General features: G+C 43.1%; 1 protein-coding gene across 2 annotated transcripts in view; it reads right to left on the bottom strand.

Moving 5' to 3' along the window:
* SND1 (staphylococcal nuclease and tudor domain containing 1) overlaps positions 1-12,559 on the bottom strand; it is a 2,043,911-nt gene that overhangs the window by 1,857,408 nt on the left and 173,944 nt on the right. For both annotated transcript variants that reach the window (XM_085653683.1, XM_085653684.1), the window contains exon 9: positions 12,096-12,186. In XM_085653683.1, coding sequence (XP_085509809.1) covers positions 12,096-12,186 — 91 coding nt within the window. The remainder of the gene's footprint in view (positions 1-12,095; positions 12,187-12,559) is intronic.

The raw sequence follows: 12,559 nt of genomic DNA, 5'->3' as shown, positions 1-12,559 counted from the left end.
CCGGGCCCAACACCAGATGGCGATCTATGCAAAAGTGTATAATCTGCAGCTCATATGCCTCGAACACATGTGAACACGAAATTGCACCCGCCGGACTATGACCATATTGTAGACTGATTTTAGTAAAACCCCATGACTGACTGCGTCAAGTATTGACACGCCCCTCTCTCTCTCTCTCTCGTGTATTCTTTGACCCTTGCTGGGGATTTCCAAAGCTCATGCTCTTTGCAGTTCGTGGTCTGCTCTGTGCTTGGCTCATGCCCTGTGCCTCACGCTAAGGTGCTGGTCCCACATCCACACAACTTCTAAAAGGAAGGAACATGAGGAGCCAGGGGATGATATGTGTTCAAGGATCAGGTAATTCAAAGTGAGCGCTAGGAGGGATTAGGTGGGCGGTTAGTGCTTGTAATTGAACTTTACAAAAAAATGCGCTGGGCTGGAAGCAACGGAAAAAAAAGTGTTCCTACTGAAAGCACAGAAAGAGATACAACCTTAAAAGATGAAAAACGAGCAAAGAAACACTAGTGAAGGTATTAATACCTTAGTAAACAAAAGTTAAACAAATGCATGGTAGAATGCTAACCAGTGAAGGGACATAGTACTTGGCCGCTGCTCTCAAGGAGGGATAAACACTAAAGGAGGCATGCCAAAATGCATGCCATAAACAAATGGAAAGAAATTACGAAAATGACAATGTAACCACCTAATCACAAGCCTATGGGCAGGCTTGAAGCCCATATAGTGAATACAACATGAAACGAAGACCGCACATGCGCGCTGCATATGCTCGACCTAAAAAAGGCTTTAACTGCATGGTAAACTTGCTAATAAAGCTGATCAAATTGTCATACATTGCACCATGCGAGTCACTGATTTCGGCTAATGTAACTACTTGCACAGACACAAAGGTATCAGATCCTAAGAGGTCAGGGGGCAGCAGCGAGCCATATTAAAGCCAGTGACTGCAGTTCCTCAGGTTTCAAATGTTGTACAGATCTGAAACCATGGCTTCCAAAGGAGACAGTCTTAAGCCTCATTGAGACACAAGATAATAGCCAGAGGGAACATTTTCCGTCAAGGTGAACTATGCTACAGAAACAAAATAATTGCACAAAGAGAATGAAAACAATATGGGCAGGGGCACCGCTTGCACAGTACGCTATGAACGCTCAATTGCTGGTTGTTTGTCTACTGCTGCCAGTAGCAGCAAAGTCTAATAACAAATATGTTTCTGCCAAGCACCACAAGCACAGAAAACCCATATGTTCCATATCACACATGCTTGATGTAGGAGCTACCACAACTTCAAGCCATGGTCAACACAGCAAGGCACACGTGCTTCACAGCCTTTTCACTCTGCAAATATGTTGAGAGGAGAGTCCTCTCCAGAGAAATAAGAGCCTGTTCATGTCTCACAGGAGATGAAAGTGCCAGTCCCATTTTGCAGAGCACTTTTGTACCTGTGGCATTATAGTTAACGGCCAACATCTCACCTCAGTCTGTCCATCATGCACTTCGGCCTCTTCACCTCGCCACGTTGCTCATGTTCAGTCTTATTCAATATAAGGCGCTATTTTACTCCGGAATCAAAAGGACTCAAATTTTACATTGTATTGTTACTTTAGTACAATGCTAATATGGCCTTGACACTGTCATGCGTGCAGTTTTGACACCGACTGGTTTTGTAAGCGCAATAACCTTTCAAACATCGGGTCCAACAGGCAGTAATGGTTCCCTCAACCGGCGTTACCATGTGGTGCTACCACGGCCTACAAGTTCTGCCTATGTTGTATATTCCCCCAAAGAGGATCTGGAAGATTTTGTGCAGCAAAAATTAGAGACTGATCATCCACCACAAATTGCACAGAAGCCAAAATTTGAAGTCTGGGGGCTTTGTGCCAGATTTTAATACCACCACAGTAGGCTGGTATCCCAATCATGTGTTAGTTGAACTACCTCATCTCTGCAGGGTGTCCCTTAAGGGCTCAATTTATTCTTAAGTGAAATGTCCGTTTCTTTACCAACCATATTTGAAAATCTTATCTACTCTGTCTTAATTCACAGTATTTGGCCTTCTCTTGTCTCCATCGATCGTTATCTTCTCTATGTTATGCAAATAGTGTGCCCTGCCGTTTTTGCACAAAGTGACATTCACCAAAACGTTTTACCCACAGTTAATTTAGAACTTTGCACAGCAGAGGAATAAATGGTGTGCAGTGCACATATAATACTTCTGTGAAAAAAATATCCTCCAATATCAATCAGAAACGGTTTAGATTTGAACATTCGTGATGCATGGAACTCCACAAATAGCATTTTGCTGTTTTCATTTAGCACTTGTTTTTTTTGCCTATTTCACAGCACTGAAAATATTTTCACTCACTAGCAAGTGCTCCTAAAGAACGCCCAAGTCGCAGCAAGTTCCTAATGCACCTCCGCACTCAAGTGTGCTTGAATTTAAACGCAGGATCATAGCTAGCGGCACCTTTTGCACTATTCAATTTAAACAAAAAAAGCAAAGGACATATTCTAGTATAGCACATTGGAGTTAGTTTACCGTGGGAATTCCTTAAATGAATGTACTCTATCAATCTGGGAGTGAAAATGGCCTATACCGCAGCTGGGGTTTTGAGCCTGTGACTTGCAGGCTAAACTCAGCAGCAAGCTCTGAATTCATGTAACTGCCCATATTACATGTTGGACGGAAACCTATAAAATTTAAAGAACAATGCTCAATCCACTTAATATTTGGACCTTGCCTGTTCTCATGCACTGCATTAATGCAGGATTATGAAACAAAGGCAAAAGGAGTAGCTTGCCCAGGATCACACAATTTGTTTATAGGGGAAGCCTGGGTCAGGGCAGGGCCCAATGTTCCCAGATACCAAACAACAATGTTACCCCATATCACATTTATGTGGGACTTTGTAATAGTAAGAGGGTGAACAAGGAAGAGATTATAAACCATTAGATGACCTGTAGCGGATTACTTTGAATCAGGGAATTCTGCATTCCAATCGCAGCTTCTTCGTTTGACAAAATTGGGCATACCCAGGTCAAATGAGTGATTGTGTGCATTAGTTTAGGCAAGTTTAAACTGTCAAGGTGTTACTATGGTGCTCGTCTTCAATCAATGATGATGGGATGTACAATGATGAACTTCCACTTTTGTACTGGGGGGGGCACAGGTTATCAGGTCTTGCTGCCCTATTAATTTTTAGAACAGGCTTCTCCAACGAGTAGCTTGTGAGCTACTGGTAGCTCTCCAGGTACCTTCAAGTAGCTCTCCTGTGTGCAGCCTAGTCAACTAAATTAGAAGCTTGTGCTTAGTTGAATATATATATGTATATCAAAATTGAAAAGCGTGTAATTGAGACGAAAATGTGTGTATTTTCAGAACTCATACGTTCATGTGTTGAGAAAAATGGTTGAATTTCCAAAATCTATTTAAAGCAGATATTTGAGACTGAAAAATCAAACGGTTTTGGGGAGATTTTTACTAATATTAACTTGGTGGCAGGGGCATTACACCTATGGGTATGTATTACCCATGTAGAGACATTCCACATTGACAAAGCATTTTTACGTTACTGCTTGCAACCGGTCCCGATGCACTGGAGTGATCATTGCTGGTAATCTTTACATATGGTGGCCTCTAATGTAATCTTGTCAGATGTGGTAACTATTACATCTCAAGTGTTATTAGTAGCTCGGGAGAGTTTTCATTGTTTAACTCTGATTACGGAAAGGGTCGGAGACCCCCCCGTTTTAGAATCTCTATTTAGAGATGCGGATTCGATCATGCTAAGCATCTACTTCTCGCCTAACCCTCGCCTCCGATGGCATGGTTTACAGGCGTCATGAACTGGAGGGAACCAAGCTGTACGTGCAGACATGGGTAAAGTAATTAAATATCTGGTTGCCAGGTCTTGGAGAGATGCACTTTCAGCTGAAAGGATGGCCTCTGCCAAAGTCACTAGGAGCCGCAACACCGCCCTTTCCGCAAGCATGGAGAACCCTCAGCTGGGCTCAAGGGCAGGGTTCCCTTACCCAGAATGCACACAGCGCTGGCACCAGGGAGGGCAGGGGGCAGTCTACTCTGCCCAATAATGGCGATATGAGATGTTTGCCATGAAGGGCAAAGGGCAGACCCCTATGACACGCCTTCACGACTAGTCTCTCGGGCAGTCTACCACTTCCAGTCCACCTCCAGGGTAGAGCCATTCTGGGCAACGAGCGCGCCACACCCAGCCCTCGCCGGCTCATAGAATATTCTGGGCACAGAAGCCGCGCACCTAACCCCCTCCCCCGGATTCCTAAACAGGACTGCGCTGTCAGGGAAGCAGGGGGCCGCAGTGGGGCCGCAGTGGGGCACGGACTCGTGCCGGGGTTGGCAACAGCTCTGTAACGGTGGCAACAGCGGGGTTAAACTTGGGCATCTCCACCAGCCTGCGTGACCCAGTGCCCTAACTAGGGCTCTGAACCCAACCCCTTCAAGATCTTCACGTGTACTCCTTTGCATATCATACACTTCTGGAGCCGCAGTGTGGTTGCTAGTAAGGGCCGACTGGTCTTCTGCCGGGAAACATTCAATGTTCAACCCAGGAAAAAACACTTTCAAACACAAACTCGGAGAGAAGACTGATCACGACGCAAGGGGGGCTCCGGGGAATTAAGCAATGCTCTTCAAGGCACTTAAGGAATACACTTCTGGAAGCATGTCTTTTTATTTGTTTACTTTCCAAGAAACCTAACCAACCATTTCTTCAGAATCTCAATAGAAAATTAAACCTTCAAGTGTTACTTGCAAAGAATGCAAATCACCGTCGCTGCTCACAGTAGATCCTGCGAGAGTGTAGCAGCACCACCTTGTGGTGATTAGCGAGACTGCAGCAAAGGGCTCAGAACACAAGCACGCTGTCCAGCAAGAGAAGCACTAGGGAGACAGCAACAACAAACCCTCCAATAAAATCACCCCTATCGTCACGAAAAGACTTACAGCTAGAAACAAAGGCTCGAACAGTCTTACTCAAATTCAGAAATGTAACCTTACACGCAGGCCAGTCCAACACTTATGCTACAGCAATTCCATCATAAATTTAGAAAGCAGTCGGAAGTTTTAGCCAGAAGGAGAGTAAGTGGGTAATGTCTAATAATAGGCAGGGCCACTGGAATTATGCGATTAGGAGGCCGCGGCCAATTTTCGCATAATTCTAGCTTTGTCGTATTTGCCATATAAGCTGCATATTGTAACAAAAAAAATGTATCCAGCTGAAATGTTTCAGCAATTCCTAAAAACGCACTGACCTCAGTTGCTGCACAGTGGAAGGCTCTTTGCAAACGTTGACTGGTCAAATTTCAGTTGCCTATTGCTAGATTTGGGTGTTAAACCGGTACTAATGAGGTGCAACCAACGCCCAGACAGTGTTAGCAAGTTTAAAAATGACAAAATAATGAAGTAATACCATCACAGAATGTGCTGTCTGACGCCGCCTAATTTGGCCTTTGTCGCACAATTTATTTCTACCCCATAATTCGCCACTCCCCCACCGCGTAATTCCACTGGCCCCGACAAGAGGTCTTCAAGACACGGTTCCCTAAAAATCTTTTACATATAAAACAAATAAGTTGACTCTTAGAAAGGGGATTCAAATTAGATCTTTAGTTAATTAAGATACTTGGAACATTCGCCTTCGCAAGTATAAAGAAGCTATTCTAGTCTCCAGACGCGACCTTTATCAAAAGCAGATTAGCAAAGCCAACAATTTGACCCAATAACTTTTAAAAATATATAAAGAGCATGACAAACATAGCATATTGTAATCAGGGAATGCTGAGCTATGAACCAGTCAAATGATAGTATCAATATCATGTGCTTCAATAGCCAGTACTAAACATTCATAAGAAACAAGTTCCCAGGAAAAGCTCTTACTCTGCACAATTATAGGTAGACTACTGGCCAACAAGAGCAGGGAAGTTGTTGGAAGGCACAGACTTGCAGACTACCTGCTCGAGGGCGTTCCACAGCGCTTCCCGACGATGACTGCCAGCCACTGAGCTTCGAGGAAGGCGTTTCAGATGTTTTATACCTAGCAAAAGGCTGTATCCTCCACTATAAGAGGTGTGCTACGAAACTACCTGTTGACCGGGATAAAGTAAATCGTTTTTTCCCCCCAGCATTCAATTTGAGGCCCAACCAGGCATTTACTCTAAGCAGTAAAGATACATTTGCAAAGAGTGCCTGAGCAGGCGGTTTGGTCAGCGACACACACAAGAAACTTTGGGGTCAAAAACCTAAATGCTAAAATCTTCACTTCCGACAAGACTAAAGCTTGCGCCTCCGAGGTGACTTGTCATCAGTCATGGGAACCACAGCAATTTATTTGGGGGTGCTGCGGAGTACAAGCGTAGTGATAACCGCATAGATTGGCTTCAAATTAAAGAGTTTAAATTATTACACATCAATGGACAGACTCCACTGTGCAGCTTCAGTATGAAGAACCCAAGGCCTTGATGGAGCATGATTTTTGTGAATCATCATGCTTGACCAAGTCTGCTCATAAGTGTGTTATTTATAAACATAATTAACAGTGTGAAAATTATTAACATGTGAAACTTTAAAAGGAACGTGAAAAGGCGCATAAAACACGACACGTTTAGTAAACAGGAACTGCAATGTTTAATGTGCAGAGAGCATGGAAAATATGATGTTTTTACATGAATTAAAATGATACAAGAGAGAAAGTTTACAAATGTGCTAAATAAAACGTATAGGTAGAGTTTTGAAAATAATAAAAATGCTTAGAGTAAAATGTTTCATGATTAGGTTTTCTTCTTTATATCAAAAAAATAATTGATTAATAAATAACATTTTGAAAATTGGGTTTCACTTGTGAAAGTCTAAACAGAATAATGAATCTTTAATTATCGTTTCCTTATGTGTTTTCTTCTTTCTTTCAAATAGTAATGAGTGTGCTTTATTCCTCAGAAAAACAACGATTTATTATTTTCCTATGAAGGCCTCAAAGCCTGCTAGAGTGCTTTGCCTTTTGTTAAACTAGGCCTCAGAAAGCATGTACTTTGGCCTTGTTTATTTCCAAAATGCTGATTTATTTGTTAAATTGTCCTAAGCATATCACTAGCATATATATCACTAGCATATCACTAGAGTTTCCTTTCTACGGTTAGAGTATTTCTTTCTATGAATAATTGTGTCAACAATGTTGCAAGCTGATGTGGAAGCGAGCATGAAGAAATTTCAAGTTCCTTTCCAGCTTCCGTGGAGTGATGACATCTTTCATTTTAACAATAGACTATCTTATTAAAGTCCAGATGACAGCCTAGAGAATGTTCACCTCATGAGCTTAACAATGGAATTGTGTAGAATTGTGAAAATGAAACATTTGGGGGCTAGTTTTTTTTACATTTTAGGGTATAATTATTTCCGTGGGAAAATAATTTAGGAGTAGTTTCTATGAGAAGAGCGCCTTTTGCTGCTGTACTCTCGCTATGCTACTCTGGCTGGCTATATTCCTTGCAAATACTGGGCATGACATGCTGTCAGTTCGAACCTGATTTTCTTGAAAAAGATCTAGCCTGATTACCTTGCACTTCATTGGCTGGTGATGTTGCTCAAGCTATACCTATTCGGCCCAAGGGTTAGCTATTTCTGACTATTGCACGCTGTGCATTAGTTCATGGACCCTAGGTTCGTATGAATCTTGTATTGCATGCTGATATTGCAATGTATTATTTCCTTTGTTTCTCTCTCCCTCTCCCCTCTCACACTTGTTACTGATTATGATGCATTTGCCATGAACTGCATTTCGTTATTGTGACTTTACCTGTAACATTGAAATAATATAGAATTGAAATTAATGTATTTGCGGTATTGACCATTCATATTCTGATGATTTAGATAAAAGTGACTTGATAAGTATACAGAGTTTTGTCTTGATTAGCAGTGGCGGCTCGCCGAGGGAGTGCTGTGGGGCGGGGCAGTGGAGTCCGACATACGACTGACAGGAGCAAGGTAAGTAATTAAATAAAACAAACTATTTAACTTGCGCGCGCTGCATCGGCAACTCGGCGATGCAGCGCGTGCAAGGTAAATAGTTTTATTTATTTAATTACGTACCTTATTACTGTCCATCGTATGTCGGACTCCACTATCCCCTGCCCTACCGCACTCCTTCGGCGAGCCACCACTGCTGATTAGTAAATTATTTGACATTGATGCATACAGTGATCATCATGGTAGTTTAGGCTTTTTCTTCACTATAGGTCCTCATGAAAGAAATAGCATCCATCTATTATCGGAGTTCCTATTAGCTCTCCAAAGATCTATCGGAGGACCAGATGTTTGTAAGTGGTTATTGAGTTTTCATGGACCCAAACTCTTAGATATATTAAAAGTTTCATACATGATATTGTGGAGAAGTATAACATTTACACCGCTTACGCTGGATCAGCCTAAATCAATTACGCACAGAGCTTAGGTCACCACTAGGTTTAGTCCACTCACAAGTACTAAACCCCTGAATCACATGGAAAAGCGAACCGAAGGAAGCAGACTCAGGACGTCCTCATTCACTCCTCTTACGCACACAGCCCTGGAGACCTAGGCAAGCCATTCCTCTGCAAGCTGATGCTTCAGGAAGGACCAACACAACTAAACCATGCTAGGCCTAAGGCAAGATGTTCCCACAAACCTGTAAGACACAGAAGCCTTTAAAAAAACAGACAGAAAATCTAGCCCTAATTTCTAACACCGCAGACTAGATTGAATTCAGTATACCTAAAACTGGAAATATGTCTGAAATGTATGCGATCCATTAAAATATAAGTACAGAAGACTTACAGAGCAGGCATTTGTCTGCGGAATTCCAGAGAGGAAAATTGACTAATTCCAGCCATCCAAGCTCTTGCAGGGGGGTGAGGAAAAGCTCTACCCGTGAACTACACCTAGAGTGCTTCACCCCGCAACTACTTCTGGAAATCAGGAGCCAGCTAGACCAGACAATTGCTGCTTGGTATTTCTTATCTCAAACACGCTGCTGTGTTATTGTACAGTGGATCGAATAGCTGGTGGTGCCAATTTTGTAGAGCTTCATGGTATGCACAGGTGAAATAGAAGCAAAACGGAGGCAAATGCCTCACATTATTATGATTATTAATTAGCATTTAGTAAAGCACATGGCATTCCAGCGCTAGAGACAACAAGCAAATGGGTAGAGGAAGCTTTAAGGCAGATTCTGAAAGAGCCACGTCTTCAGTTGCTTCCTAAATGAGAAATGGTGGGACGTTAAGCGAAGATGGATTGGAAGGGTGTTCCATATTCTGGCAGCATTGTAAGAAAAAGTACAGCCTCCGGAACGAGTTCTGTTAATTTTAGGTACCAAAGACAGAAACAAGTTGGCTGATCGCAGACATCTTAAGGGGCGGTAAAAGGCCAGAAGAGTGATTGATTTTAGGGCCCATTCCCCAAAGGGTTTTGTGTGCTATGCATAATGATTTAAACATTATAAGTTCATTTATTGGTAGCCCGTGTAGTGATTTCAGCGCAGGCTTGACAGAAAGGGATTTGGGGACGCTGTGCAGCAGCCTGGCTGCACAATTCTGCACAACCTGCAATTTCCTTGTGGTGGACTTTGGAGTGACCAGATAGAGGGAATTCCCATAGTCCAGTCGGGAAATCACCAGTGCCTGGACCATGGTTCTTCGGGCAGTTACAGGAAGGAGAGGGAGAATTTTATTTATTTTTTTCAACTGTCTGAGGATACCGAAGCAGGAGGCGGCTAACTTGACTGCTTGGTGATCACATTTAAGTGATCTATCCAGCCAGACTCCCAGGCGTTTGATCTTTTTTGGGGGGGGCTGGCAAGGGGCCAAGACAATTAGGCCAACTCAGTCCGGATGTAGTAATGGGGTAATAACCCAGGATCATTGGCTCAGTCTCGTCTCCATTGAGCTTAAGACACGACTGGTCCATCCAAGTGGCCAGTTTCCAGAGAAGATTCTAGGTTCGCTGGCACGTTCTTTGGATGATTTAACACAACCACTAGCTGTGTGTCCTCCGCATAGGTAACGATTTGGATCCCAAATGGCTGGACTAACTCAGCGAGGGGTTTTAGACAGACGTTAAATAGGGTGGGGCTTAATGAGGGGCCCTGGGGGACTCCACAAGTGAGTGGCACCCTTTTAGAGGTGTGATTGCCCTAAAAAACATTATACAATCTATCCTTTAAAAATAAAGTCAGGACTTTGCCTGAGGCTCCCACCATTCTGAGTCTGTCGGAGAGGATGTTATAATTGACAGTATCGAATGCGGAGCTCATGTCAAGCTGGATGATGGCCACTGCGCCTCCCTGGTCAAGGATTTTGTGCGATTCCTCCACAACTGCTAACAGGGCCGTTTCCGTGCCATGGTTTGGTCTGAAACCTGTCTGAGAAGTATGCAGTGAGTTTCTAAATACTCAGAGAATTTTGTTGACATATTTCTCTAGTATTTTACTGTTCCCAGGGAGAAGTGAGACCGAAAGATAGTTACCCCATGAATCAGGAATGGGGTTAGTTTTTTTTTAGCAGTGCTCTTATGGCAGGTTTCCATGACGAGGGCTCTTCACAGGTGGATATAGAAGAGTTTAACACTTCTAGTAGCACAGGTAGTATGACATCCTCTACACAGCGTATGGATTGGGGCAGAGTCAAGAGGGGAGCCAGATTTGACCTGGGAAAAAGTTGGGATAAGGTGGACAGATTCATAGTAGGAAGGTAGTCTAGTCGTGGAGAACTGCCCCCTGAAGTTTCTACTTCCAGGTCCGTATTGTCGGGACATATGGCCTGAGGAAAGGTGTTGTAAATATCTACGATTTTCTTATTAAAAAACTCTGCGAGTTCATTACAACGTCGCTGAGAGGATTCTGCAGGTAGCTCAGGTGAGGGGCAGATTGTGAGAATTTTAGCTATTTGGAAGATTTCTCTTGGAGCATTAGCAGCTGATGTCATTTTCTCCTCATAATACTATGCTTGTGCCCTCTTTATTTCGGTCTGGTAGATGTTAATAGCTTCTCTGTAAGTCTGTTTTTTCTGTACTATATTCTTTTCTTCAGGCTCTAGTTTTTTACAATTTTGTTTGAGTCCCCGCAATTTAGGTGAATACCAAGGTGACCGTTTTTCCTTAGGCCTTTTTTGGCTCCATTTTTGTGGTTTGATGGTATCCAAGGAAGATTCAATCCAATGATTGAAGTTGTCCAAAGCTATACTGTTAGTTTCCTTTTGGTTTAGAGTTCAGTAAGGTTGTGGACCAGGCATCTGGTGAAAGTTTCACCCATGCTCGATCCCAACTCTTCGGGGATTGTGTACTAGCAGCCTGTGTCGGGGTATTCCAGTGTATTGGGATTAAAAAATGGTCCGATCATGGCACTGGAATAGGACTGCCTACTGTGAGCTGTTCATTATTTGAAAAGACCGGGTCCAAGATCTGGCCTTTGTCATGTGTTGGACTCGTGACGTTGGATTAATCGTATGGCCCGTAGATCTTGGACAAGGCTCATGGCTTCCGATTTAAGAGGATCCCCTAAATGCAAGTGAGGTCGCCTAATAAGTTAATGTTAGGCGCAGTACTTGCTAGTGTGGCTACGGTATCTGAGGGATTTTACAAATAGCCCGCATGGGGGCGATATAGAAGGATTCCTGATAATGAAAGAGTAGGTGAGAAGGAGAGTGAGAAAGACATTCCATGCCCCATAGTCTCACCGTAGCGACATTTCCAAGACAGAACTGATGGGGCAGCTATATCCAATTTTAGACAACTAGAAAAAGGACGAGATAGCGACTAGTAAGTAGCAGCTGAAAACCAAAGCAGAGGCATTGCCCAAAGCAGAGGCATTGCCCAAAGCAGAGGCATTGCCCAAAGCAGAGGCATTGCCTACTGGGATATACAAATGTTAAAATACAAGATTCAAATATTATGTCTGAAATATTTAAAAGACTGCACGAGAACAAGCGACAGCACTTTTAACAAACCACTATCAGTACATCAAGGCACAGTATTTTTGCATGGCTGAGTTACAGGTGGTTACTCAGTCACTTACCTTGGCAACAAACTGCTTGTCCTTTTGATCCATGTTCAACATTGGAGCGACATAATCTCTCCAGATCCTTAGCTTGCGTTCTTTGGCTTGCCTGGCAACAAAAACAGAATGGCATTAAACCTTGGTTCAGCCTCGTGACACAAGTACTTCCACACTCTTGTGGCATATTAAGTTCATGATATAATACGAAATGCGCCATGACTGTACCCCATGTCCACTTAATAGCGCCAACATGTGTTAAGCAAGCCCCGCCTCGCCAGCCTGAATGGGTCAGGATCCCCTCTAATGCACACGGATGGAGAAGCAACCTCCAAATTACAGTAGTTCAAGACATCAAAGCTACAAGTGGAAAAGAAAAGTAGGGTACGCCTAAAATGCCACCACCCTTTATGGCTGTCAAGTTGAAGATTAAGGCTTTCCACGATGCTAAGACAAAACCTAACATTTATCGATATTGGGTGGTT

Source organism: Triturus cristatus, chromosome 4_1 (assembly GCF_964204655.1).
Source record: "Triturus cristatus chromosome 4_1, aTriCri1.1, whole genome shotgun sequence".
NCBI classification, from domain to species: Eukaryota; Metazoa; Chordata; class Amphibia; order Caudata; family Salamandridae; genus Triturus; species Triturus cristatus.
Note: the sequence above shows the minus strand (reverse complement) of the source record. Positions and strands in the feature narration are given on the sequence as shown.